The sequence below is a fragment of the Phalacrocorax carbo genome, chromosome 6 (genome assembly GCF_963921805.1).
Source record: "Phalacrocorax carbo chromosome 6, bPhaCar2.1, whole genome shotgun sequence".
Classification (NCBI taxonomy): domain Eukaryota; kingdom Metazoa; phylum Chordata; class Aves; order Suliformes; family Phalacrocoracidae; genus Phalacrocorax; species Phalacrocorax carbo.
Genome location: NC_087518.1, coordinates 8,606,346 through 8,629,749, shown reverse-complemented (window position 1 = coordinate 8,629,749; position 23,404 = coordinate 8,606,346). Strand labels below are relative to the sequence as shown.

General features: G+C 48.5%; 1 protein-coding gene across 1 annotated transcript in view; it reads right to left on the bottom strand.

The window, feature by feature from the left end:
• The window catches only part of PRICKLE2 (prickle planar cell polarity protein 2), a 108,423-nt gene extending 85,433 nt beyond the window's left edge, over positions 1-22,990 (bottom strand). The window contains exons 1-2 of the mRNA XM_064453558.1: positions 22,871-22,990; positions 22,462-22,547 (exon numbers count right to left, since the gene is read on the bottom strand). Of these exons, the coding sequence (XP_064309628.1) occupies positions 22,462-22,547; positions 22,871-22,912 (128 nt within the window). The 5' untranslated portion in view covers positions 22,913-22,990. The remainder of the gene's footprint in view (positions 1-22,461; positions 22,548-22,870) is intronic.
• Positions 22,991-23,404: the final 414 nt, after the last annotated feature.

The following is a 23,404-nucleotide window of genomic DNA, read 5'->3' as shown; positions in this document are numbered from 1 at the left end:
TCACATGTTTATTTAAAATAGGGATTTAGCAAGTATTAAATGCTCTCCTCTTAGCTACGGTTCCAGGCCAGGATTTAAGTATCTGTGTTACAAGACAAATTTGAGTTTTAAACCACAGTAAGCACATTCTAAAAATGGAATAAAATAATCAATGCCATGTGCAAATCTCTGCCCCCCCCAGTAACCCTCCTGACCCAAATACTGATGCTCTGACCCACATGGACAGTCCCCTTGCCATCTGCTTGAAGAAAAAGAAGCCAGAAAGCCAAGACAAAAACACTCCCCAATTTCTGCAGCTTTCAGCTGATTTCCCTCAAAGGACAGAGCAATGGGGAGGATGAACTCTGAGAACACTTGCAAAGGCCACTTTGTACACACACAGCATTCTTATTTACATATTGACTCGCATCCTGTTTTGATGAAAACAGCAATGCTACTTCACCACTGTCTGCAAAATGAGCAAATTCCAGCAGATCTGGCAAAACACTTATGCCACCGCTTAACTTCCAGCCCAGCAGCTGCTCAATGGGGCTATTCATGGGCCCTACACAGACTTTAGTCCTTCCTGCACTGAGAGGTGCTGAGCAATTTTCCTGGCTGCAATCTGGAGTTCCCGGCAGGAGATATTTTCACCTCTGCCCTCTGGCTTTATCTCCTCTCTTCATGCTGCATGTGATGCAATGGCAAAAAAAAAAAAAAAAAAAAAGGAAATCATAGAGAATGCAATGACTTTGATTTGTTTTCAGTGTTAGCCTGAAGGCAGCCATGGTTCAGCACAAGTAAGGAGCAGCAAAGGATGGTATTGCTCGTCCCAGCCTGGCTCACCATTAAAGGCATAGTAGTACTAGTATTTTGTATATTCCTGGGACACCATTCATATGGAAAATACTCAAGATTAACCTTACGTCAGGTATGGGGTTATCATTTTATGATACGTCTTTTTTATTTCTATTTTTTTAAGAGAAAAAGAAGAATTATAGCTTTTTACATCCAGTGAATCAAACTCCTCATAATTAGAGCTGCTGGTTTCCACGGTAACGAGGATCCAACTCCGTTTTATGTGAAATAAAAAAAATAATAGCTCCACTCCAGCTGTTGGTGTGGTCTGGGCACTGCAGACATGGAGCTCGGCAGCGCTTGGGGCAGATCTGTTCTGCCTCCAGAGCCACCGTGCCAGAGGAGGGATGTGCACTGAAAGACGTCATCTCCTTCTGGCCAAAATCATGGACACAGGCAAGAGGTAGACAGGGACTTCTCCGCCCTTCCCCCTGGTGCCCACGTCCCCTTGCCCCAGGACACCACCACCACTGTTCTTTCTGCAAGAGCAGCATCGCCCACACCCTTCCCCAAGGGTTAGAGCCTCCTCTGTGATGACTTCACCTCTAATAATAACTTCCAGGGCTCTGTGGACTCCAGAGGAAAATAAACTCAAGTTATTTTTTCCTCTTACAGTGCTCTTATTTTAAGAATTTGATGTGGGTGTAAAAGAAAAAAGACACACCTATCGTAGCTGGAATAAAGCGCTGTGGGTATGATGTGACTCTGGCAAGCGTGAAAGTGAATCACACGAGTATCTGCGCCGACTTTCTAAAGCAGTAATTTGCCTGGGCCAGGCTTCCGTAACAGATGTTGCCATTTATATATGTAATTTTGTATTGCCTTTTCGATATACGAGAGAAAAAAAAACCCAGCAATATAATAATCCTCATCGGCACGCCAGCACTGCCCTGCACATTCATGTCTGCAATACTGAAGATTAATACATGCAAAAAATAAAATGCACAACGAATGCCTGCTGGTGCAGGGAGGCAGGCGCTCAGCAGCATCACTGCCTGCAGGCAGCTGCCCATCTGCCGAGGACGCAGGTCCTCACAGCGCAGCTTCGCTGCAGACCTCAGTTTGGGGAAAAGAAGGAGGATTTTAATGAAAGTAGGTGATAACTGACCATGCGGATATGGTCTCGCTGTCGCGCCACTTGCACTCTGCCGTGAGCTCCACAAAGGCCATGTGCAATGGGAAGTTGATGTCGGCATTGACTTTCTCCATCAGCTTGTGGCAGATAACGACGGCGTTACCCATGCCTGATTTGATTTCAGAAATCAATAGTGACTGCTTAAGAAGGGAGCTGGCTGGAAACGGCTTTACATGTGGATTTTCATGGGGAAAAGAAGGGAATTTTCTGTTATAATTTCAACCCTGACATTTTGAACAAACAAGCCCTTTTCTTTTGTCCTCCTTTCTTGGAGACAGTGTGGCAAGCACATGGGACGTGGGGCTCAAGGCTTCCCTGGGCTGGGCACAGGGGAGGCGGCATCTCCCGCAGAACAGCTTTGTGTCCCCAGGGACTGAGCTCCTGGCAGAGGAATGGGGTGGAAGAAAAGAATAAAAATAGAAGCTCATTATAAAAAGCCACCACTTCTGAACCAAGAACTGGGCACCTGGAAAGCTGAGATGACCGAAAGCCCAGAAGTCACTTTGGAAAATGTGGACTTGGTTATTTTCTGTGTGGTTTCTCCCTCTCCTCCTGCTTCTGGTAACCCAGTGCCAAAGCCTGGCTAGACAGCAGCTCAAGGGACACTGGCTGACAGGGCAGCCCCTCTCGTCCACAGCTAGACTTTGCACACCCCACATAATCTGGAGGAAGCTCCTGGCCTCCATCACCAAAGTTTGGAAGATCATTTCCAAGCACCATGGACTCATGCAGCCCTTGTTACATCGTGCTGCAGCACCAGATGTCCGGCCAGAGTTGTTTATGCACTCAAAGAGCCTGGTTACATCCACAAACCATTCGTACTAACAGGATGTCTTTTGAAAAAAACCAAAAACAACTATTTGCACAACGTTGGGCAGGGGGTTATTCACTTCTGCTGAAGAATGCCTGTGATTTTTAAATGCTTTCCAAGAAAAACCTTTTCCTTTTTTCCCTTTACGTTCAACCAAAAAGCTTTTCCCCTATCAATTAGGAATCTTAATTACAGATAAACCGATGAAAGAATCGGTTTAGCTGTAGTAAATCTGCTACTGTTACTATACTATAAGCCAAAAGGGAGATAGATATGACTTGTTCAAGCTTCAATGTGCTGCTTTGAGAAGAAATGTGGCCATCAGTGTGGCCTCGGGGCTGGCACAGATCTGTGAGCAGCCTGGGAAGGTCTTTCCCTCTTATTCCTCAGTTTCCCCACCCGCAGGCTGAGGATGGTGTGACCCAAAGGAAGCTAACCAGGTTCAGAGCAACCCAAGACAGCTGGTCCCCCACACAGGGGCACCGAGCTGTGGCAAGTGACACTGCGGATGCCAAAAGTTCATGTGGGCTTAAAGGGAGAACGGGACAGAAAGGCACCTGGAGACACCGAATACGCTGAAATCATGTCTGGCTTAGAAAGTCCCTGAGCTGGAAATACTTTGGGTGTGGGAGAGCATCAGAGAGACATTCAGGTTGTTCCCCTCTTCCTGGCGCTGCCGCAAACCCTCCTGTTTATGTGACTCACCTCCTCTTCTCTGCTCTCAGGTTGCGCTCAGCTTCGCGTTCCAAGAACCAGAGCATCTCCTAAACCACCAAATTACTGTTTGTTTGGGTTTTCGGTAGAGAGAATAGAAACACTACATTTGAGTAGTCATCCCTCTTTCTTCCAGACACTTGTCATACCTGTTTTTTCCCCCCAAGCTTTAGCAGGTTACAAGCACCAAGGAAGTTTTGCCAAGGAAGTTTTTCAAACTAAGCCTAACATTAAATAAAGCTCAAATTCACAGGACACTCGACATAAACCCAGCAGGGACAAAATGTGGCATGAGGCAGCTGCAAAATCCACTTCAGAAACCCACAGAGGTGCTTACAAAGATATCTACCGTGATCAAAGTGATTTATATTTTTCACGAGTGAGCAATTCACTTACTAGGAAAAAGACAAATTTAATTTTTAATTTGATCTCCATCAAAACAATATTTTCTTGTTGCTATGACAGCTGGAAGGAAAACCTTACCTCGACGACAGCCAGCTAATGGCATCGCCGCACGTCCCCCAGCAGCAGTAGCGAGGGGAAGGAACGCAGCCATGTGCATCATTTTTGGCTTTTGGTGTCTTTGATTTGATGGGGATTTTTAAAAAGGACATACTGAAGCCAAGGACTAGAAAGGCTCTTTGGAGAGGTTCAGGGGAAATAGCTACAAAACACAGGAGCCTCATAATGCCCGTGGGACCAGGGACTCACCAAAGCCCTGTGGATCCTCCCAGGGACCCGCTGGGTTTCACACCAGGCTCCAGGGACCAGCTGCCCTGCACCATAACCCGAGCTGCACCTCTAATCCAAGATGCACAACGCTGGGAGGGGAGGAAAAGACATCTGCTGACCATCAGTAGATATGGCAAGAGTCCAACAACAATAACAGAAAGGGCTTAAATACATAACCGTTTCTTTTCCTTACACTCCTCCTCCATGGCTACCAGCCTTGCAGTACTGAAGAAGTGCCCTGATGAATAAATATCTTCTTTCCCTTAGCAACAGTTAGCAACAGAGTCAAGTTTTTTTTTTCTTCCTTGCTCAAAAGAAACACATCTCCAGCTAACACAGACAATTTAAACGGCAATAAATATAGTACGTGGGTGTAATCAAAAATCGCTGAAACACAAATCACACTTCTTAGCCTGGATTATTTTAAAGCATGAGCAGAGCTGCCAATGATCTGTAGAAAGAGAGTGGAGAGGGCTAGAGGGGAAAGGAAAAATGCAGCAAGATTTTGGGGGAGGACAGAAACACACTGTCCATTCCTCCTGAGCAAAGCCCAGCCCAGGAACCGCGATGATACCTTGACATTTGCCTTCAGCCTTCAGTACAAGTTAAGTTTCTGCAGCAGATTTCTCTGTCTACTAACTGCAAAGGTCACATATAGTCAAAAATCTGTTAAATGCATAACCCCGGCACACAGCAAACGTATTCTTTTCACAGCTCTATTCCTTTAACAGTTCATTTAAGACGTCTGCCTTGCATTTTTCCATTTGGTGTTGGGAAAATGTTTTCTTTCACCTGGCATAGAGCCCGATTCAACAGAAAAAGAAAGCCCTCCCCATTTCCATGGGGCCCAGCAGTATAAGACATGGGACTAATTTTACCCTTAACTGGGCACCTTTCAGCTCTGTCACCAAGTGTTTTGTCCCCTTCCCTTTTGCCCAGGCTCTTTTCCTCCCCTCGCCATTTAGAGGATGAGTTAATCTTTCACTGGTTCATGTTGCCCTTTCCCTGATGCTACCAGCAAGGGCAATCCCCTACCACCACCTCTGCTCCTCCAAGCACCACCACCACCACCACCACGGGTGCCTGTGCAAGCCCCCTCCCTGCAGCCCTTCCCCATTCCACCTCTCCAAGCCCTGGTCCCAAAGAAAGCAAACCGCTGCTGCCACCATCCCAGCAAAGTGCCGTGAGACGCAGGCCTAGCTGGGGTTTTTGGTGGCACCTCGCTGTTCTTTCTCCACCAACATATTCCTGATTTCCATATGAATCACAATGCTCTAAACAACAGGAATCACAGCGAGACCGCAGAACGCAGCCTGGTTTCTACCCAGAACTGAACAAAGCCAAATATCACTCACTGCAGAACAAAACCACGGCGTGGCCCTGCCGATAACGCGCTGCTGGAGGGTAGCGGGAGGGCCCGGTGGTTCGATGGGGAAAACCGGCTCTTCGGGAGGCCTGGCTCCCAGGGATACAAGGGGGAAAGCGGGAGATGGTGATGGAGCCAGGCAGCTCCAAGGCGCCCAGATTTTATTTCTCTAGAGACCCAGAGAGATAGCAGCATTTGGTTCCCGCTGTCTGAGTTTTTCTGGATAAAAGATTGTTTCAATTTTATTTACTTTTATTTATTGTTTCAATTTTTATTAATTTCTTTTTTTCTTAAATTGGAGCTGGAGATGGCAGAAGGCACCTCTGCAGCTGAGGAAGCCCAGCTCCCTGGCTGACACTGTGTAACACCACATGCCCTTCTTCACCCCATTCTATTCCAATAATGGAAAAGTCTCAGGTGCTTTTGTCTAAATAGCTATCGACTTCAGAGAAGTAGTCCTTGACTCGGTGATAAACTGAAGCTGATTCCCATTCCATCCACTATCAGGACAAGACACCGCGCTGTAACACACGTCACAAGGCCACGTTGTATGGATTTGTAGCTAAAATGACTCGGTAGAATGATGCTGGCTGTGCTGACTGAGAATTGGGCTGCTTCATGTTTATCTAGAATATGTAGATATTTAAATCCCTAAGCCTGAAGTAAAATAATTTAGAAGCTCCAGCTATAAAAGATCTGCTCCCAAATCCTCATCGCTTTTCAATCCTGGTCTCCCACACATTATATTCTTTCCGCATTTAATGTGCCCTTAAGGTGGGGATTAGGTAGGCATTTGATTATGTCTTTTATGTTTATAGCAATTCATTTCCAAACCTTTACAAACTTTAATTAAATGCTACATTTTTACCACCTCATCCTGAACTGAGAGAGCTGCAGAGAAAAATCTGTCCTCAAACAAAATTTACATTTCTAAAGCACCTTTTTCTGTGCAAGCACCTTGGGGCTACTGCATAAAATCATCTTGAGCTGCCTTAAGATGTATCAGTGCAGACATCAAAGCAGCTCTAATACCGAGCCTCACGCAGACCCGCAGACAGCTGAGATCACTATGTTTGCAAGCAAGAAATAAAACAGCTCCTGCCAAAACCAACCATTGATCCCCTCAAAAGGTGGCCATGGGGAAAGTGAGAGCAGCAGCCAAATTCCAGCAGTGAAAACCAACCTTCACCTTGGAGAATGCTGACAGGCAGGGGCCCGGTAGCCAAAAGCATGGCGGTCGGCACAGCGCTTCATCCAGCCCCACAGCCTATTTTTCTGAGCATCACTATCCATGAGAGGAGACACCGTCACGTTCCCATGAGGCCGACAGGAAGCTGAGCATCCCCAGTGAGGAGGAGAGATCAGCACAGCCAGCTCCCCAGAACTGGGAATGACCAAGCCATCTCCAAAGGTAACCCCCTTGACCATAAAGCCTTCTGGTGACTGGGAAATGTAATGCCATTTCTTTAAAATCTGGACCCTTCTCTTAGAGTTGGTTGCAGTCAGGGTCACCCCAACCCTGGCTCAGTGAAGGGCCGTGCACCGGCAGGCATCGTCATTTCACAGAGAGGACACAGTCTGAAATTTGTCTCTGTTGAGCATTTAGGTGCTGAGAAATTGGATTTTAAGCCAAATTTTTAATTGCAGGTTGGAAATCGGGATTTTGCCCCATTTTAAAGTCTGGGTGCAGCAGAAAGTGCTCTCAGGAACTGTCAGATCAGAAAGACATAGATCTCATAAGATTAGCTGAGCTCTATAGCTTTGCCCATTGGGGCCAAGATAGAAGAATGATATCAAATTTTTATCAACTGAGAAATTCAAGCCTAGCTTGAACACCACCACATCTCCGCAGTCCATCGGAATAAATTCACACTGCACAAGGAGAATACTAAAAAGATTTAGTTTAAAATATCACAGGTCAGGTAGCATCAAGGTCGAAGCTGCAGACACTCCTGTGCACAGACATATAAAATGTTCCACCAGTAGCAAGATCCCTGTTTTCTGCTTTCCTGCAACTCCCTGCCTGTCCCTTCAATGATACGAAGGGGTTCAGCCTCCAAGGATGCCATGCCTTGTTTGCTGCCTCCCCACCCTACAAGGCTTCAGGGCAGCACAGGGAGATGAGACCTCTGCAGCTACGAACAGTGCATGAAATCCACCCAAGCCCCCTGCACCACAGCCCTCTTCAAGCCGTTTAAACAGCGCGGGGGGGATTTAAATCATTGATCAGCCTTGTGTTTGCCCTCTGTGCTGGGCTGTAATTTCACTCGTTGGATTACCGTGGTTAGAAACGCCGCATGTGTGTGCACCGTTCTGCTGCTGCAAACTCGTCCATTGCTCAGATCTAAATGGCTTAACTTTTCCTGGATTGCACAAAGGCATTTCCCATCGAGAATCACAGTCAAGCCAACTTTTGGCCTTCTAGCTGCAGTTGTTCCCACTGAAGAGCATTAATAAGATGTAAAGCTATATTTTACCTTGCCTAAAATGCCCCACAAAGGCCAGATAGCTTTTATTTGAAGTCTGTCATCACAGGTCTCGCACTGAGATCATTTTCCAGGTCCCTGGGAAATTCATGGCACATCTCCCAGTGACTTCCCCAGGGCCCCGATTTCACCCCAAACTTGGAATAGCTCAGGCCAAAAAGAAAGCTTAGACAATTACTGCATGCACTCAAAGAGAGCGGCTGGAGCAGAAAGCCAGTGTTTAACAGTGCTTGCAGCCCTGCAAGATTTTACAAGACACAACCCTCACATTAGAGGATCCATTTCTTTCTTCATAAAATATATTGGGCTTTTCCACAAACTCCTTTTATTGGTCCATTTGGCTATTTGCTCCTTTTATGAACTACTTAAGTTCCCAGATCATCTGGAAAAGCGCAGGAAGACAGCTGATCTGAACCACAACGACGTGCTAGCCATCGGTAACAACCTTCTCTGCTACCATGGCTTGGGCACCGTGCATGAAAGCACGGAAGAGGAAAGCCAGCAGACGGGGCAGCTGGATTTCATCACCTGAAACAAAGCACGCAGCATCTTTTTAGACCACTTCTTCATACTGTCTTGGATAGAAATACCCGACACCAGGTATCTTTCACCTCAGCCCAAAATCCACTTGGCAGCAAGTAAGTGGTTAAGACTGGGAATTTTTTTTACCAGCCTCCTATACCTCTTCCATGGGGGTCCTTTAATGGCTACAGTTAAAGAGCAATCTTGCATGGAGGTCCACATGCTAACATAACAACATATTTTAACTGTGTATTTAAGTAGTTTCATTTCTATTGACATTGGCTGAGGTGAGTCCTAAGGCTCGCTGGTCTCCAGCTCAATGCTGGGCTGCCCACAAGCGCAGCCTTTTGAGCTACGCATTGCCAAATCTCCTTTAACAATGACAAGCTCCTGCAAAACATTTCATAACCATCATTTCCCAAGGAACCGGGTGCCTGAAGCACTCCGTGTGCTACGTCCAGTGCTTTGCAGCATGGTCAGCACTGAAAAAAGACCGGTGAAGCCTTGCAGGACAGGAAAAGCCAAGCAGCAGGAGCAGAAACATGCCTGGTTCCGTGTGTCTGCTCCTGCCCAAAAGCCTGGAGCCGGTGGGGCAGAACCGGGGTCCTACAGTCCAGGCTGTGGTGTTGTATCTCTTTTTTGCTTTTGGTTCCAATCCCAGAGCTGCAAGAGTTCATTCCCAGTAGTGTTCTCCCAGTACCTCCCAGCCCACCAGCCCAGGCAGGAGCATCTAACCGGTGGTGGCAGCACCAGGCTGTTCTCACAGCTCCAAAATGTGCAATGCAGGAATCGCTGTAACGGAACAAAACGGCCCTTCCCAGAGCTCAGCCACAGCAAGACCTCCAGAAAAGCAATTATCCAGGCACATCAATATAACAGTCTTTTTACCCTAGTGAGAAGGTGCTTTACAGCACACAGGCCAGCTCGTACCCTTGAAATTATTCACATATTTCACGTCTTAGCTGTACCAAGCTCGTGTGAAATAACCAGGCGAGGGTGAACGCTGCTTGCAACAATCCCATGGAGACTCAGTTTTAAGCCCTATAACAAGGAGCTCTGCTGCCCTCCCGAATAGCAGGGGCTATTTTAAAAAAAACCTTACTATTGTAATCTTGGATTACTCCCTACCACCCAAATCCATTTCATCTTAATTAGCACCCATTATTATAAAGCCCCTCCAACATTTCCATATTTCTCTGATCATTACAGTCCACAGATACTCAGCAGCAAAATCCACCCAGCTGTGTATTTTGCATAAACTGGTTATCTTGAACCACACGCCCTCTCACTCTTGTTACTGGCTCCATATTTTATACAACAGTGTTGACACTTCCAGCCTCTTGCAGGAGCATTGCTTTGAGAGATTTAGATTAAGCCCAATCCAAGCAGCTCATGGGGGGGAGACAGAGGAAATCTGAATTCCTCTCAAATTAATGACCAAAATCTGAAAATTCAGCATGGCATCTTACGGTTTCACCAGGAAACACACTGCCCAAAGCATGGCACAAAATCCACCTGCCCTGAATATTTTAACAGCACCATAGCAAAGCCAAAAGCTGAGCCTGGACTTGGCACTGGAGTTCTTTATTCCCTCTTAAAAGAAACACAAGGTGCACCAAGAGTTCAATGAAAAACATGTCTTGGTGGTGTCTGTGCAATTAGCTACAGTTAAAAAAAAAAAAAGAAAAAGAAAAGAAAAAAGTCCATTTCCCTTGGAAAAACCTTTTTACAGAAGGTGAGGCCCCAATCTCCTTCACTAGCTCTGGACAATTAGGCACATATCTCCATACCTGCAGGATGGGGTCCCTCCCTAGCTTTCATCTTGCAACTAACGTTGCTCCCGCCAGCGCCCTGCCCTGCCGCCTCGCCCCTGGCACCAGGGCTGCTTTGCTTCCTGCTCCATCCACCCAACTCAGTATTTTAAATTTCCTTAAACAGCTGACAACTTCTAAGTTGGTGATAAGAATCATCTCAAGGACTTTTGCAAGAGCCCTGCAACTCCAGCAGCTTTGGTGCTGCTGGGAACGACACCATAGCACTGCAAACTCCAGCACAAAACCACCCAGTCCCCAGATATGCGGCTGGTTTTTTTAGAAAGAAGGACTCATAATTCCACATACCCCAATATTATCCATTTTTCAAGACCTCTCCTTGACTTGGGGTAGTTCCCAAGGTCATCAGATGTCTCCAGGCCCTGGCTCTTTGCAAGGAAGATGAAGATTGCAACCCTTCACTAGCTGGGGCCTCTTCATTTTCGCCTCTCAGCATGCTTCAATCCCCTCTGAAGCTTAGCGTAACACCAGGCTCAGCATTAATGAACACAAAGTGCGCTTCATCCAACTTCAGCAACCACTACGAATATTTAAGTTTTATATTATGTGCTGGGATTATTTTTATATATATGCCACCCTGTGTCTTTTTATATACACACACACACACATATGTAAGCAAACACACACACACACAGAGTATTTAATTTCTGCAAAATATAATTTAAGCACAGGCAGCCCCGAGCAGCAACCTCCCAGCGCAGCAATGCCGAGTGCCCTCTGCTGTACACGGAGACAAATGCTTCTTTGTTTAAAAAGATTTTTTTTTAAATACTTATAATTTTACTTCAGACAAAATATTTATTAAAATTATGTTTGACCATTTTGAGTGCAACATGCAATACTAATGCCATGAGATTTCTCCTGTCAGACTGAAAGATTCATGTCTCCTATATGTTGCATCAATAGAAAGTAAATAGTCTGGGCTGGAACTACACGGGGTACAGTGTGAAAATGTTTTATTTATACGTCTGAAAACAGCAAAAGGCAATCAGAACAAACCATATAGCTTTATTATTCAGGCATTTATCAGATAGATTTCACACTTCAGCAGATCGCACATCTATTAGAGGTACAAGCTGAAACTATCACGTGGCAACATGAAATCATTTTTCTTTTGTAAAGCAGCATTGTTCCTGCTACTGGAAGGAAAGACAATATTAAAACGTATTCAAATATATGTATTTGAAAGCTCTACTTCTTGTAATAAGCTGTGCACTTGATATTAAAAATTCAAGCTACACTGCACAAGCCTGACTTAAGAATATTAACTTTTATTCTCTTCTCACGTCCCAGCCTTCCTCAAATCTGACATTTAAAGGGGCTGCATTTCCAGCACGTGGCCTTTATGGCACCAAACACAGATTTAATATGGCACGGGCACAGCTCTGTGGTGAGTGTTCCCATTTGTTTGGCAGGCGAGAAGAGAAAGGGGCCTTGTCCCTGCCCCACTGCCACTTCTTCAAATGTGTCATCTTAAGCAAAAGCCTGACTTCTGTAGCACTGTGCATTTTGCAAAAACAGGGATTAAATCATCTGCAAAGAGTCAGGGCAGGTTATGAGACAAGTGCAGCAGCACCTCTGCAAAGGGGTCCACCTCCGTCCAAGGCAGATGGGTCTAAGACCAACCAGGTCTTCCCCCATGGAGCAAACCCTGCCACAAGCAGCACCCAACGGCACGGGGAGGACGAAGCAGCGCTGCGTGGTACGCAAACATCAAAATCCCAGTTATTGGTATCATGATGTAATTTTTTCCCTCTGCTTCATGCTACCACTGAAGACGATGTCTTTTTTTAACCTGTCTCTGCAACACCTCGGCTCTGCAAGTGGGGCCAATCTGCTCCGCAGAGCTCCATAGGCACACCTCCACACTGCCCTCGGAGGGTGGGAGGGGGCCGGAGCACCGATGGGTGCAGCCTCCAGTGATGCCCAGGCCCCCAGGTGCTCCCACACAGCCGCCCTGACCCCATCGGTCAATGAGCTGGTTGCCGACCAGCACAGCCACACTGGCAAAACTGGTTCCCCATCCCTTCCAGTGACTCACTGCAAAAATTCTCCATTTCCAGCATTTGTATTCACTTCACAGCTTGGATTTCCTAGAGGAGGCAGTACCCAGGAAAACAAGCTTCCTTTTACGCCCTCCTGTAAATGCGTCCACATGAAGCTGATCAAAAATATTCCAGTTTATTTTTTTAAATGAAATCTTCTACCAGCATTTTTTCCCAACAAAATGTTGGTATTTTTTTATAACTTCTCATCTTGCTATTCTCAGGGATTCTTGTCCTAGATTCCCCATCTTGGTTGAAGGCCAAGCATCACTAGCTGAGCCAGAGGGAATATAAAAGCATCTTTCTAAGACGCTATAGAAAGGAAGAAGAATTGGACCCTGGGAGCCAATTCACTTTCATGCCTTGGGTATTTAAGGATCAAACACGCATTTGTGAGCTGACACAAGGTAAAAAGGTGGCTTTGAGACTTTAAGGCATCTAAAGAAGCCTCTGAAAGCATCTTTTTACCAACTGAAGTGCAAGAAAAAACCAGGACCAACGATGCATCCTGGAGTGCAGCTGCCAAGCCCCTGGGGACAGCCGGTGGAGGGGACAGCTGGGCTCACTGGCCACTCCTGGTGGCACCATGGGCACAGAGTGCCTGAAACTGCTGCTCCACTTGCAAAGCAAACAGCTGAAGGCAAAGAAACACAAACAACCCAAGACACGCTGGGGAGGTTTCCTATGGTTACTGCTGCTATGGAAATATTTTTTTGTTGGCTTGATCTAAATAATATCTGGCTCCTGAGCTGCAGTACGCTGCCTGCAAGGTTGGGTTGGATCCTTAGACCTGCGCCCCACTACCAGGGCGCAACTGCATCGAGCACCGGCTGCCTCTGAGTTGGCCCAGGAGCATCTCACACCCAAGCTGCTCAGGGCTTTCCTCCCGTCTCCCCCAGGGCCCATGGCTTGGTTTCAAGGAGAAAAGGAGGAAAGAAAGTGGAGGGGGGGAAGACATCTTTTACTAATTGCTCACAGCTGTGGCCAAGCAGCTCCCATTTCGGCTGCCAGGAGCTGCAGCTCCTGCCCTCCCCGATGGGCTCCGGAGCAAGAGAAACCCCTCACAGGGAGAGGGACTCTCCTCCATCCATCCACAGGCTCTGCATAGGGATTTCAATAATTATATTTATATACTCCCCTTATCAGCAAGAGCAGCCATTATGTCTTTTATCGCAGTGGAGGCAGCATCTGCACAAGGGCAATTGATAGGGGATGAAATATTTGCTGTGATGGCTGAGTACAAAGTGCCTCCCTTCGCAGTAAGAATAATAATTGTAATACTTAGCCCTCAAAGTGTTAAGCTCTGGCATCAGGGCCCTGCAGAGAGCAAAGAGCCACACACGGGAAGAAACGGCCTCTCCAGCAGCACAGAGGAGCACCTTGAATTTTACATACACCTCTCAGCCCTAGCATCAGTGAACCCGAGAAAGGCTCTGGCCATCGGCCGCCTTGGGGCTGCACTGATGCACGCCCAGAGCCCGCAAGGACACCACAGCCCACAAGAAAAAGGCTCTTTACAGCCACGCTCACGAGGCTTACCCTGAAATTAGTTTTCCACGCATCAGGCAATTCTGCTAATGCTACAAATTCCTCCAACATTAGATAGTGACCGCAGAGATGCTGCGCGCGTGGGGAAGAGCCCGCAGCCCGGCTTTCCCCCGCCATGGCTGGGAGATTATTCATTGGAGAAAAAAGCAAACATCCAAATGAGCATCATGAATTGCAAAACCATCTGCCAAAGGTCTCAGCTGATGCTATCGGCTGTCCTTAAGCTCGGTGATAGACTTACAAGCCAGACAATGAAAACGCAATTGATTATTTGAAGAGTGACTCACTGGTGTAATAAGGATGGATTACTGGGCGGGGCGGGGGGGGGGGGGGAAGAATGTCTTTGGACAAAAATCAAAGACTGCAGATTGACTTTTTAAAGGCAAACAGAAAGGGAACAAAACCCAAGAAAAACTCTTGAAAGCACTGAACAGCCCTCTACAGGAGAGAGCAACAAAGAGGAGGGCAGTGCTCCGTGGGTGTCAGCCGAATTGCTGCGCCCCGGCCCCCTCCAGCTGAGGACCTCGGGTACCAGCCTTTATCCACCCAATTCAGCTTTCTTTCCAAATCGGTGGCCGGGAGCTTTTTCTTTCACGCCGCACCACACTCATGACAAAGGCCTGTTGCAAACCCTCTATTAAAGGAGTAGGAGTTTTCCCTCCCCACCGAACACGTGCCGCCTGCCCCGAGCAGGCGATGGCAGGCGGCCCCCCAGGGCTCCCTTCTGGGGCTCAGTAGGGGTCAGTGGGGCACATCCTGCAGGGGAAACAGACTCCGCACAGCCCGGTGCAGCAAGGAGGACTGAGAGAGCTGAGGCAAGGCAGCAAAACCCAATAAGTGGATGGGGATGCCGAGGGCAGGGATGACATCCCACCTTTGCATGCCGCTGGACCAATGCAACCCTTCATCCCCCACCTCCTCCCTCTCCCCCTCTCCTTGCACCAGCTCAGCAAAGGCTTCAACCACTGATTTAACCCACTATCCTGGGCTTGGGGGGATGCACAGAGAGCACAGGACCTTCCGCATCCAGCAGCACTGAGCTGTTAAATCAGTTCACCCCGTCCCACTAAATCACACCCTACGCAGCACCCAAATCCATAACTGCAGCTTCCAGCACTGTTTGCTTGAAGGAGATCCCCACCGCAAGCTAATCCATCCTGCTTCCAAGTTTTGTGGGTCTGTCTTGGCCAATTCCATCCCGGGAAGCTGTGCTTTGCTGGTGCACAGCAGCACAGCCCCATGGCTGAGGAGCCAGGAAAGTGCTCGCAGCCATCATTCTGCCTTCAGGATGGCAAACCCCACTTGCTCACATCAGGCAGATAACATTTCACTCTTTGCATACCAAGAAGCAGCTGTAGTCATTTTTCCAAAAACTTAGTGCAAAAAAAAAACCCCACCAAGTTTTAAAAAGATTTGTTTAGTCTAGGAGTAAAACATCAGGTAAAGTCAGAATTTGGCCTTTGTCTGCTCTGCCCCCTCCATCACTGGTGTCACTCACAATCACTCAAGAAACAGAATAAACCCCCCAAACCAACCCAAAACCTGCAACAGCTTATTAGTGGTTTTTCACCCCATTCATAAAACTCGAATTGCATAAGGCTGCTTCAAAACAGACAGAAAACGTATCCATGCTGCTCTCTCTCTAGGAGAAGTTCTGCTTTTTTGGCTTTTGCCAGCAGCTCAGCTGTGATGGAGCAGGGCAGAGCCCAGGAGCAGAGCAACTCCAGTTACAGCAGCTGCAGACTAGAGCTCTGTGTTCAGCTGAAATTTAATCAAGAAGCGTCTCAAACTCCTTTGAGTTCTTGCAATACAATCCGGAGTGGCTTGTAAAGGACTTCAAACAAGCTCCCTGGGCTTGCCCGGATACAAGTACATACCTCACCTGCTCTTTTGTATATTGCATACAAAAAATTAAAGAATTTATTTTAGGCTTTTCGCCAGGGACAACACTGCTTCCAATATTGTAATGCTCTGTTAAAATGGATATTGTGTCTCCCAGCCAACACAAACAGGATACCTTATCAGTCTCGCCTGTTTTAAGTGCTGTTTCAGCAGCCAGGCATGAAGACATGGAAGGAAAAGGTCAAAAAATTGGTTGGGAGTCCCTCAAACGCAACTGTGCGCTCTGTGCTTACATACAGACGGATTAATCATCCCAGGGCAGGACAAAGTTGAAAACCTCACAGGGATCCCTACTCTCAAACCCACCCAAACTCCCATTGCAGTGGCCTGGCTGCACCTTGGCAAAGATGCTGTGGGAACACTGGCAGCAGCACAAGCCATCGCTAGTTACCCTGCTCTTTCCCTACTGCCACAGGGGTTGAAAACTCAAAAGCAAAAAGCTGACCCTCATTTTTCCAACACTTACACAAGTGCTTAATCTCACAGTTGGAAGTAAATAAGACAGCAAAAGTCATTCATGCCAAGCAAAGTGCATGCTCCAGCATCCTCCTGAGCTGAGCTTCAGTGCGCGCAGCAGCCACCCATCCCAAATCACCCTGGGCACAGAGGCTGAAGGACACGGACTTTGTCAATGAGTAACCTGGCAGGGAATGACTTCTCCTTTCTGAACTGCTTATGACAAAACAAAACAAAAACCAAACATTAAAAACAAGCAAATGATACCAATCCATTTGTGAGAGGCTTTACAATCAGCAGCCAAAACCCACCTTTGATTTTTTTGCATCTCCTCCACCAGGACAACAGCATCCTTGGGAGGCAAATGGCTCCTGCCCGCCCCTGGGGACAGGCACAGGTCCCCTGGGGACAGCAGCCTGCTTGTCTCCTCCGTGGTCCCTCAGGGACTCACCTCCGGAGTGGGATGGGCTGCCACGGCTTAATTTTACCTATTGCAGCAGGTTCCCCGTTGCAAAATGAAAAACTTGATAAAACCCAACGGACCCAGCGCAGCTCGTCATAACAGCGATGTGAGCATAAGCCCATTCAAGATAAGGTACTGTTATTCTCACATCTCCAAAGCCTTTCAAATAATCATGCAAGGAAGTGTGGAATATCTGAATCCTAAAGGACAGAGAGGCACAAAGCATGTTATTCATGAAAGGGGAAAGCTGGCAGCGTGTATGTGAAAGATACATAACCTACGAAAAATGCTGAAAACATATGGAAGCAATAATCTGTACTTTTTTTTCCTTTTTGGAAAGTAGAAACAAATGCTTCAGAATTTGGTGTTATTCACGTGCTGTGTTACAAATATTATTGTTTCTGCTCTTTGGATGAGGTACTAGGCATCAAACCGGAGACCCAAACGTGCGCCGGGACGCGTATGCGTGCCTGCTGGGATGTCCCTCCTGCGGGCAGGGCCAGTGCCAAGCCAACGCAGATTGAGGCTGCAAACACACGGAGAGTTTCTCATTGCACGGACAATCCCTTCTGCTGCTTGCCACACATGAGCAGATAATGTCCAAAGCGTTGGGAACTGGACAAACACATGAAGAAAATAAACATCCACTGCCACTAGCAACTCCCTGCCTACAGTCAACACGGCAGAGACGTGAGTTGCAAAGCAACCTATCCACCACCACCCAGCAACCTCAAATACCTCCAGGCTTCTGATCAACCACCTCATTTACCAGGTCGCCATCTCACAACACACTTCTCTTTTTCCGTGTCCATCAACTTAGCCTTGTCCATAGGTTTCTGTGATCCAGTGGTCAATTGCAACCCTTTGGGCTGATCCTGTATCATCTGGGATCTCCAGGTGGTCTCTCCTGGGAAGCTGGAAAGTTTGTCCTTGCAGGTGCTCCCAGATCCCGCAAGGCCAGATGTGAGCAGACTTCTGTGGGACTGGCCACAGTAGATTATAATGAGATGCTGAGTTATAGAAACAAATAAACGCTCGAAACAATTGTATGCACCAAAATATTCAGGAATATTCCATATTTATACAGGTGAAGTTAAGTCAACAGTCACGTAAGTAGTTGCCCTGCAAGGTGAGGGCCAGGCATTCCGTGCTGTACAAACACACGCTGCTGACAGGGATTTATGAGGATAAGCAGATCTCTTCCCCACCAAAACATGGTTTTGAGGGACAAAGATTACACAGCGTATGCAAGAAAAAAAGAGACTCCAGGAAAAGATGTAAAACACAATCTCACACTGAAACAAAAAACCCAGTAAGACAGTTCTTGTCTTTATGTCATGTTTATTACTGTTATTTAAATGCTTCTGCAAACGAGACGAATAACTATGGCAACAAGGACTTCTCCAAAGGTTTTTCAGACACTATTTTTAAAATTATCTTATCTGTCACAGCATCTGAATGCCTTCGCTCTGAAATCAGCCGCACACCACTGCCTCTGCAGGCTTTGCAGACCAGGTGGTACATCCCCCCTCCTCAAAAGAGTTCAAGCACAGCCTTGAGATTTAGGTGTCCTGCATCTACAGTTTAGCTGGTGTTTTTGGAGGGGAAGGTAGAGAGCAGGGAATGGCAAGGTCTGCTGGATTGAAAGAGTATTGTTTTTTTGCAAGGCTTTCTCAAGGAGCAAACAAGCCATGCCTCTGTGTGCTAAACACATGCCAATCTCCCAACACGAAGGATCCGCTATTTTAAATACAGTACTAAGGCTGTAATTTTACTTTGCCCAGAGTAAATCCAAAATTAGTTCTTCACAGCAGCAAAAGCCACTCGCTCCCTTCCTGAAGCTGCCAACCATTTGTCACCTTTAAGGTTTGCATATTCACGCTAATTGCACCAGGACTAGGTTATGAATTCCCTTCTCTCCTCCCCGACCACCTCCCTCGCAGGCTTTTCTCTGCAAGACATTATGCAAAAGACACTCCTAATGGCTATTCATTCACCAAACTCCAGTGACAGCTTTATTTAATGCCAAAGCTTGTTAACAAGCTGAATGGCACACAGTTTAATGTAATGCAGATCTGATTAGAAAACAGCAATGGGGCTCCTAAGGAGTCGGGAGATTTTTATTGAATTTGATTTCACTTTTTCCACACAAAGCCACCTTTCAAGTATCGACCTGTATTAATGAGGATTTTGTTATGTACACCCAATTTCCATCCTCCAGACTGCAGCCCACACAGATGAACTTTTCAGTCCTTACGTACTTTACTGGCGACCTACCATAACAGAAAACGATGGGACTAGAGGAAGGAGTCATTTTGCTGTTTGGGCTATGAGAAATTTGGGGTTATACTGGTTATAGCTTGACAGCTGCATCCTCACAGACTTCACACCCAAGGATGATGGAATTCAGTCTTCAGTCTCTTCAGACAAACCACTTACTTCCTCTCTTTGGGGCTAAATGATTTAAAACTGAAAACTGAATTGCTGCCTTACAAGAAGCAGAGGTCTGTGGCACGCAGGAGATCGGAGATCTTCGAGGGGGTAAGACGCAGCAGTGGGCTCCAGTTTAACTGTGGCTGTAACGGGGTGTTTTCAATTCCTTGCTTCCACCAAAATAGTATTAAATATGCCAACACTTTTACGGTGTAATTCACCCAGTACCTTAAATTTGCGATTATAATTTCAGAGCAAAATTAAGATTCAAAAACAAACTCTAAAACCAGGGGCATTTTTTGATTACTTAGCAATCCCCTTTCATCTTCTTTTTGCACATCACCTACAGTACAGAGACCGGTTTTATTATGAAAAGAAAACAGTTCTGCAGAATACAATTTATTTCGAGTGGCTTCCCTGGCTCAGGAAGTATGCATGTGCTTCCAGGAATGACAAATTCAACCAACACTCAAAGCCATCTCCCCATCTGAGAAAAGTGGCTTTTAAGGGAACGCAGGGGCACAGAAATCTTCAGCGTCTAACACAGCAATTTGCCTGCTTGACGGAGTAGCTGCACAGATCACACCTAAAATCACAGGTAATGAGAAAATGCACAGTCCTGGGTAATTACGTGTACGACAATGCCTGTATCAGCAATGGTTTCAGTGCCTGCAAGCTTATGAATTCTTTTTCTTCCCCCCAAAGCACATCAGCAGTCCCCATCTTCGAAGCAAAAAAGTCCCATTTACATTTATCAGCAAAACTCTGCTATTAAAGGATTATGAAAAGGCTTACAAATCTCTAGGGGTTAATTGATCCGGGTTTGTGTCCTTAATCTGCTGATTTCCTTGCAAACCCCTGTTTTCTTCCAATCTCACTTTGAACATTAAGGTGTCGGTGAGCATCCCCAGCAGGAACTGGCTAAACCACCCCGGGCGCAGAGGGCACAGGCTCCTGAGCATGCTTTCAACCTACAGAACTCCTACTAATAATTTGCCTGCTTACACGTCCCCAGCATTAATAGACCACCAGCTAGTGAAAAATGAATATGCTTCCTCTCTATTGTGTTCTGGCAAATAGGTTTCCTTTATTTAATTGCCTAATTACTGTTACATCAAGGCAATTAAATGTGAATGCGTGTGCAGGAGGGCTCTCGGCTTGTCCAGTCTCTAGTGTAAGGTCACTCAGTGTAAGGTCTAACTTGGCATTGCCTGCCCGCTCAGCAGGATGCACGCCCAAAGCACACAAGCTGCAATGCCCCTGGGGGCTGACCCCTACCTGCACCCACAGCGCCCCATCCTTCTCCTGCCCTGGGGGAGGTAACCCCTTCCTTCCTGAGAAAGGATCCTGGAACAATCCACGTGGTTTTAGCCAAAATCCTTGCCCGTGTCTGGGGTCCCTCAGAAAAGGGCAGCCAGGAGACAGCTATGGGATGTCCTAGCAGGCTGGAGCCTCCTGCTCCACCTCCTCCTGCACACAGAGTTTTGCAGGATCCAGTGCAAGAGGCACAGGGTGCAGTGCAGAGGGCACAAATGAACAGAGCCGTGACACTGCCTCTCACCTGACGCTCCCCAAGTAACTGCATGCCTCTTCTGCTGGGCCATTTGGCCTTTGATGGGATGCTATCAAAATTCACCTAATTTTTCAAATGGCACCCTCTGACATACCAAAACTCAAACCATAGCACCTCCTAAGTCCTTGGAGCAGAGGAGAAATAGCTGTGGTGACCACCCCTTTTCTTCTTAATCTTGAGCTGAAAGTTATTGACACTTTTAAGCATCATGAAGTGCCTCTGCAACAACACCTGCTACCCCAAACTTGAGCTGCAAGGAAACCTGGGACAGCTCAGGAAAGCATTTAAGCGCCCTGAAAAGAAGGCAACTCAGGGGTGACTTTATAAATCTATTAATACACACGTGGCAGATTCAGGTTATGGGGAGGGCATCAGGAGACCACAACTCCAGCAGCCCAGGAGAAGACACCTTCACCTTCTGAAGGGCTAAGGTGGGACATGGTGCACTAGGATGTGCCGCCGGCACCTGCAGAGGGCCAGGCTGGGGGATGACAGCGAGCCCCACCTGCCACCACGCATCCCTCGGGGCAGACCGCAGCCCACAGACCCCATCCCACCACACCTCACAGCAAATGCCATTGGACACAATGATTTGCAAGGCTGAAGCTTAAGATACAACTCAATGCAAATAAATCAATCCCCTCCTCACTCTGAACCCGTGCTTTAATCTGCTGAGACGCAGCTCCAAGAAGTAGGGCAGAAGCTGGGAGAAGCGCCGAACGCAGCAGATGCTCAGGAAAAGGGTATACCCTATAAAATAAGGTTAAAAGGTCGCCAAGGGCTCCCTGGCCTACTAAGTCTGTGCACCAGCTCCCAGAGCCCACAGCCCAGATTTAATATCGCCAAGTCCCAGATCACCCATGGGCAGGGACCCATTTCTAGACAGCACAACGTGGGGAAGGGAGAAGGGGCTGATCCGGCACGAGGCCAGGGCTTGCTGTTCCTCGGAGACACTGGCACCATCGTTTTCGTAAAGGGACGCAACAGAAATATCAAAAAATGCTTGTTCGTTCTTACACACACTCCATCCATTTTAATGGCTGAATTTATTCTTGGCATCACTGAGAGGGGATAAACCCATCGTGGGGTCACAGGGGGAGGCAGGAGTTTCACACAGCGGTTTGGTGCAGACCATTCAGAGTCCCTTCTGCCCCAATCCCATCTTCCCACCCCACCCAGGCTGTCCCCACTGGGTGAGGGCAGCTTTGGCCTCCGGCACAACCCAGGGCAGCGGGACGAGCCCCTGACCACAGCGGGGAATGGACCGACTGCGAGGTGGTAATTAGCAAACCAGTTACCCCAGTCCCAGGCCTGGATCCTGCGTGCCACAGGCACACCTGCGTGCTGCTTGGCAAGGCTGAAAAACCCACCCGTGTCTCGAGAACCACCAGCCAGGGTGGGTAACACTTTCAGACCAACACAAGTGATCCTCCAAAAAAGCCCCATCTGCATCCTGAACATGCCCAGAGCTGGGAGGGGGCCACAAAACTCTGCAAAGGGAGAGCCGGAGGGTCATCCATCGGGGTCCCACTGCCCTCGCGGGGACGGGGCGAGGGGAGGGGGCGGGAGGACGAGTTGAGAGGAGGGGGCTCCCGCCGCGTCTTACCTCCACTTGTGCAGGGCGAAGCCGGGACACTGGTCCCCGCAGGTGGTGCAGGGCTGGCCCCGCTCCGGCTCCCCGGACGCCGTCAGCTGCAACAAACGGCGGAGGTCAGCCCCGGCCCCCCAACGGGGGGATAGGGGATGCCTGGGGGACAGGGGACACGCACCCAGGGGCGAGGGGCACGCCCGGGGGAAGGGGGGTAGCCGCATGGCTAGGAGAAGGGGCGGGGAGGGAGGACGGCGGGGCTGGAGGGGGGACGCACACCGAGAAAGGGGCGCTTGGGGGTGGCGGGGGGCACGGGGTCGGGCACCGCACCGAGGGCGCAGTCGGGCGGCGGGACGGAGCCACAGGTTGGAGCGGGGCGGGGGTGAAGGGAGAACCGCCGCCCCCCCCCCCAGTCCCCGGCACTCACCGACCGGCCGGAGAGCCGCTTGCGGGACCCGCGGCCGAACATGGCAGCGCCGCGCGCCGCGGAGCCGAGCGGAGCCCAGCGCAGCCCAGCCCGAGTGCGCGGCTGCGGCCGCCCCGGCCCGGCCCGGCGGCCGCCCCTCCGCCGCGCTCCCGCCCCCTCAGCCCGCCCCTCCGCCCGGCAGGCACCGCCCCGGGAGAGCCCGGCCAGCCCCCCGCCCCGGCTCGCCCCGGGCCGGCGGCTCCCACCGCCCAGCTGCACCGCGGCGCCGGCTGTCATCACTCCGCTTCAGAGTTAACGACCCTCCCCGGGCCCTTCCCGGCACTGACTGTTGTCCCGCCACGCCCGGCAGCACAGAGCACGAGTGTTAATAAAAAAGCCCTGAGCTCGAAAAGAGCAGAGATGGGATCGCGCAGCGCTGAAGGGACCCGCGGTGCAGTTACAGCTCTGAGCGTGTTGCAGCCTGCGCTGCACAGGGGGCTTTTACCGGCATGGGCAAAGTCGGGGAGCAAACAGCCCGGGTTCCTGCTGGGCTTC